This window comes from Olea europaea, unplaced genomic scaffold, assembly GCF_002742605.1.
Source record: "Olea europaea var. sylvestris unplaced genomic scaffold, O_europaea_v1 scaffold2275, whole genome shotgun sequence".
Classification (NCBI taxonomy): Eukaryota; Viridiplantae; Streptophyta; class Magnoliopsida; order Lamiales; family Oleaceae; genus Olea; species Olea europaea.
Window position 1 is genome coordinate 22,058 of NW_019240820.1, and position 2,421 is coordinate 24,478.

Here is a 2,421-nt window from a genome sequence, read left to right on the forward strand (position 1 = left end):
TATATTGTAGGGAATATTAATTCCGTTATCATAATCCTATAGATATACCATAATCTTATGGATTATTACTATCTACTATTATCATAATCTTGTATATATCCCACTCTGTTGCAATCTTTCTGGTAAACTAAAATAAGTTTTGAACAGATTAAACTTTTAACCATTTCTCCCTCACTTCTGCAGTAAAATCTAAGATTTTGTGCAATTAATAAATGATAAGAGTGATGCAATCTTTACTACTAAATACTAATATCTTACCATGCTAACTATACCGTATCGATGGTAAGGTCATTAAATTATATTACTAATTGACACGAAGAAGCTTCCAGTCTGAATTAAAATATATAGTCAATTCCAGAAAACCAATTGAGTATTGCTGCTGATTAAAGTTTTATTTGCTGTTCCATAAATTATATATGCTAGTGATTCGTAGATCTAATTAGGTGCAATAATTGATTTTATTAACTGTAAATTAATATATTTTTACGTTGATAGAATTTGACAATATTTTGCTGATTTTCGTAAGGAAGACGTGTGACAAAATTTGTGAAACAAACAAACAAAAGAAATATATACTAACAAAAGATTGCCATTAACTTAATAAAAATAGCTGAAAATGATATAAGCAGTTGCTTCATCCACAGATTATTAACGTCTGCATACTAATTTCGATTATTTTCTAAATAATATGCTAAGTATATAGCTGAATAATTAATAACACTACATTCATGCAAATTCTCCTAGCAATAGCTTGATTATCTTCGAAGAGCAGCCTCGTGACCTAGCATTGGATCTACGGCCAGCATTAAAGCACAAAGTACCTGTAGACGATCCATAATCATCTTCATCTATCCTGGAATGTAAAGACATCCTCGGACTTGAAATTCTGTTCTGCTGTTTGCTTGAACTTGGAGTACTGAATGGAGACGAAGGCACAGAATGTGACGACCATGGTGATGACAACGATGAAGATGATGACGAGGAAGGTGATGACTGTTGGACTAGTCTTTTCTTAACACTTATCTTAGGCAGAATAGACTCTATCAGATTCGATTTGTGATGAATTTTTGTGAGATTTCTCGCAGGACTGGAATGGAATGAAGGTGGGGGTGTCAGTGGAGGAAGAGTGCTTTCCCTGAACTTGACTTTAGGTGTACCAGGCTGTGATTCCCACAGGAATGGAACTCCAACAGAAGAATCCCTATAATACACTTCAAAAGAATCATCAATAAAAATTGATACCTCATGGGATAATCGTGGACGAGAGAATTTCCCTTCTGGCCTAATTCTGATAGACTTCAATGGATGATCTTCTGAGGTGCTGTCAGGCATTTTTCTTAGTTTCTAGGGTTCTTAATTAGGCTTGGTGCTTTCTTGAAAGAACTTGAAGAAGAAGTCATGGAAATATGGGAAGAAATTCAAGAGGATTTAGTTAAGTAAGATGGAGTAGAAGATTAATTAAAGATTTTGTAGTCTTTGAAAAAGTAAGGCTAACATCCAAAACATGACTTCTTAACTCCCAACACTGGGCATGAGTTTGGCTTATATATATACAGTTAGGTTTCCAATATAGACCTAATTTCCTTTTTAATTTATAATGCCACTCATTTATACAAATCTTAAATAAGAAAAACGTTTAAAGTGGAAATTAATCTGATTTATGTAAGGGATGTGTTGAAAATTAAATTATATATATATTCTGAAAGCAAGTTTGGTTGAAATGCTATTTTCGGTGGTGGATGCTCTCGACCAGAGTTGGTGTATCATAAACGAAGTTTTAACCTTGCCTACCTTTTACCCTACCGATTTATGCTACCTCGATTTAGTATTTAACTGATTTATCAAAAAGTTTATACCATTGATATGGAAAAGAGTGAAAAACTCAAAATCCAAAAACCAAATAAATCAAGTTTCAAATTAATCATCCCCCTGCCCCCTCCATGAACTCAAATTATACAGTTGACAGAAGTTTACCCTAGACAAGATAGCGTCCAAATCACATGCAATCTCATGGGTCACATGTCAACCTGAACATCTCTAAATTTTCTTGGTGACCTGAAAATTAAAAATAAGACTTCGATTTTGGATCTCCAATCCAAACTCGTGTAAGAAAGTTGACTTCTAAAAAGAATATGCCCCAAGTTGACTAGGTTTTTTTTCCCCCCCCCCCAAATTCTTTCACTCCTACTGTGGAATTCAGTTTTGGATTTGGGAAATTACTGACGAATCGTTGGTCGAAATTTGTTGTGGGAACTGAAAATGATAATTAATGAGAACAACATTAGAATGAAGGATAGCGAGGGAGTAATTTCAAATGTTAGTTAGCTCCCTTTCCAATTTTACGTGAATTTAAAAAGTTAACAACAATATAGTGTATCTTAGTTTTCAGCAAATATGCCACCTACTCATGTTTTAGCTACG

General features: G+C 33.8%; 1 protein-coding gene across 1 annotated transcript; it reads right to left on the reverse strand.

The window, feature by feature from the left end:
• Positions 1–571: 571 nt before the first annotated feature.
• LOC111381289 lies at positions 572–1,500 on the reverse strand. Its single transcript, XM_023005059.1, has one exon. The coding sequence runs from the start codon at positions 1,330–1,332 to the stop codon at positions 727–729; it is 606 nt and encodes a 201-aa protein (XP_022860827.1). The 5' UTR covers positions 1,333–1,500; the 3' UTR covers positions 572–726.
• Between the last annotated feature and the right edge of the window lie 921 nt (positions 1,501–2,421).

Excerpts from the sequence above, each read along its gene's own strand:
- LOC111381289 (XM_023005059.1), bottom strand. The coding sequence starts at position 1,332 with ATGCCTGACAGCACCTCAGAAGATCATCCATTGAAGTCTATCAGAATT.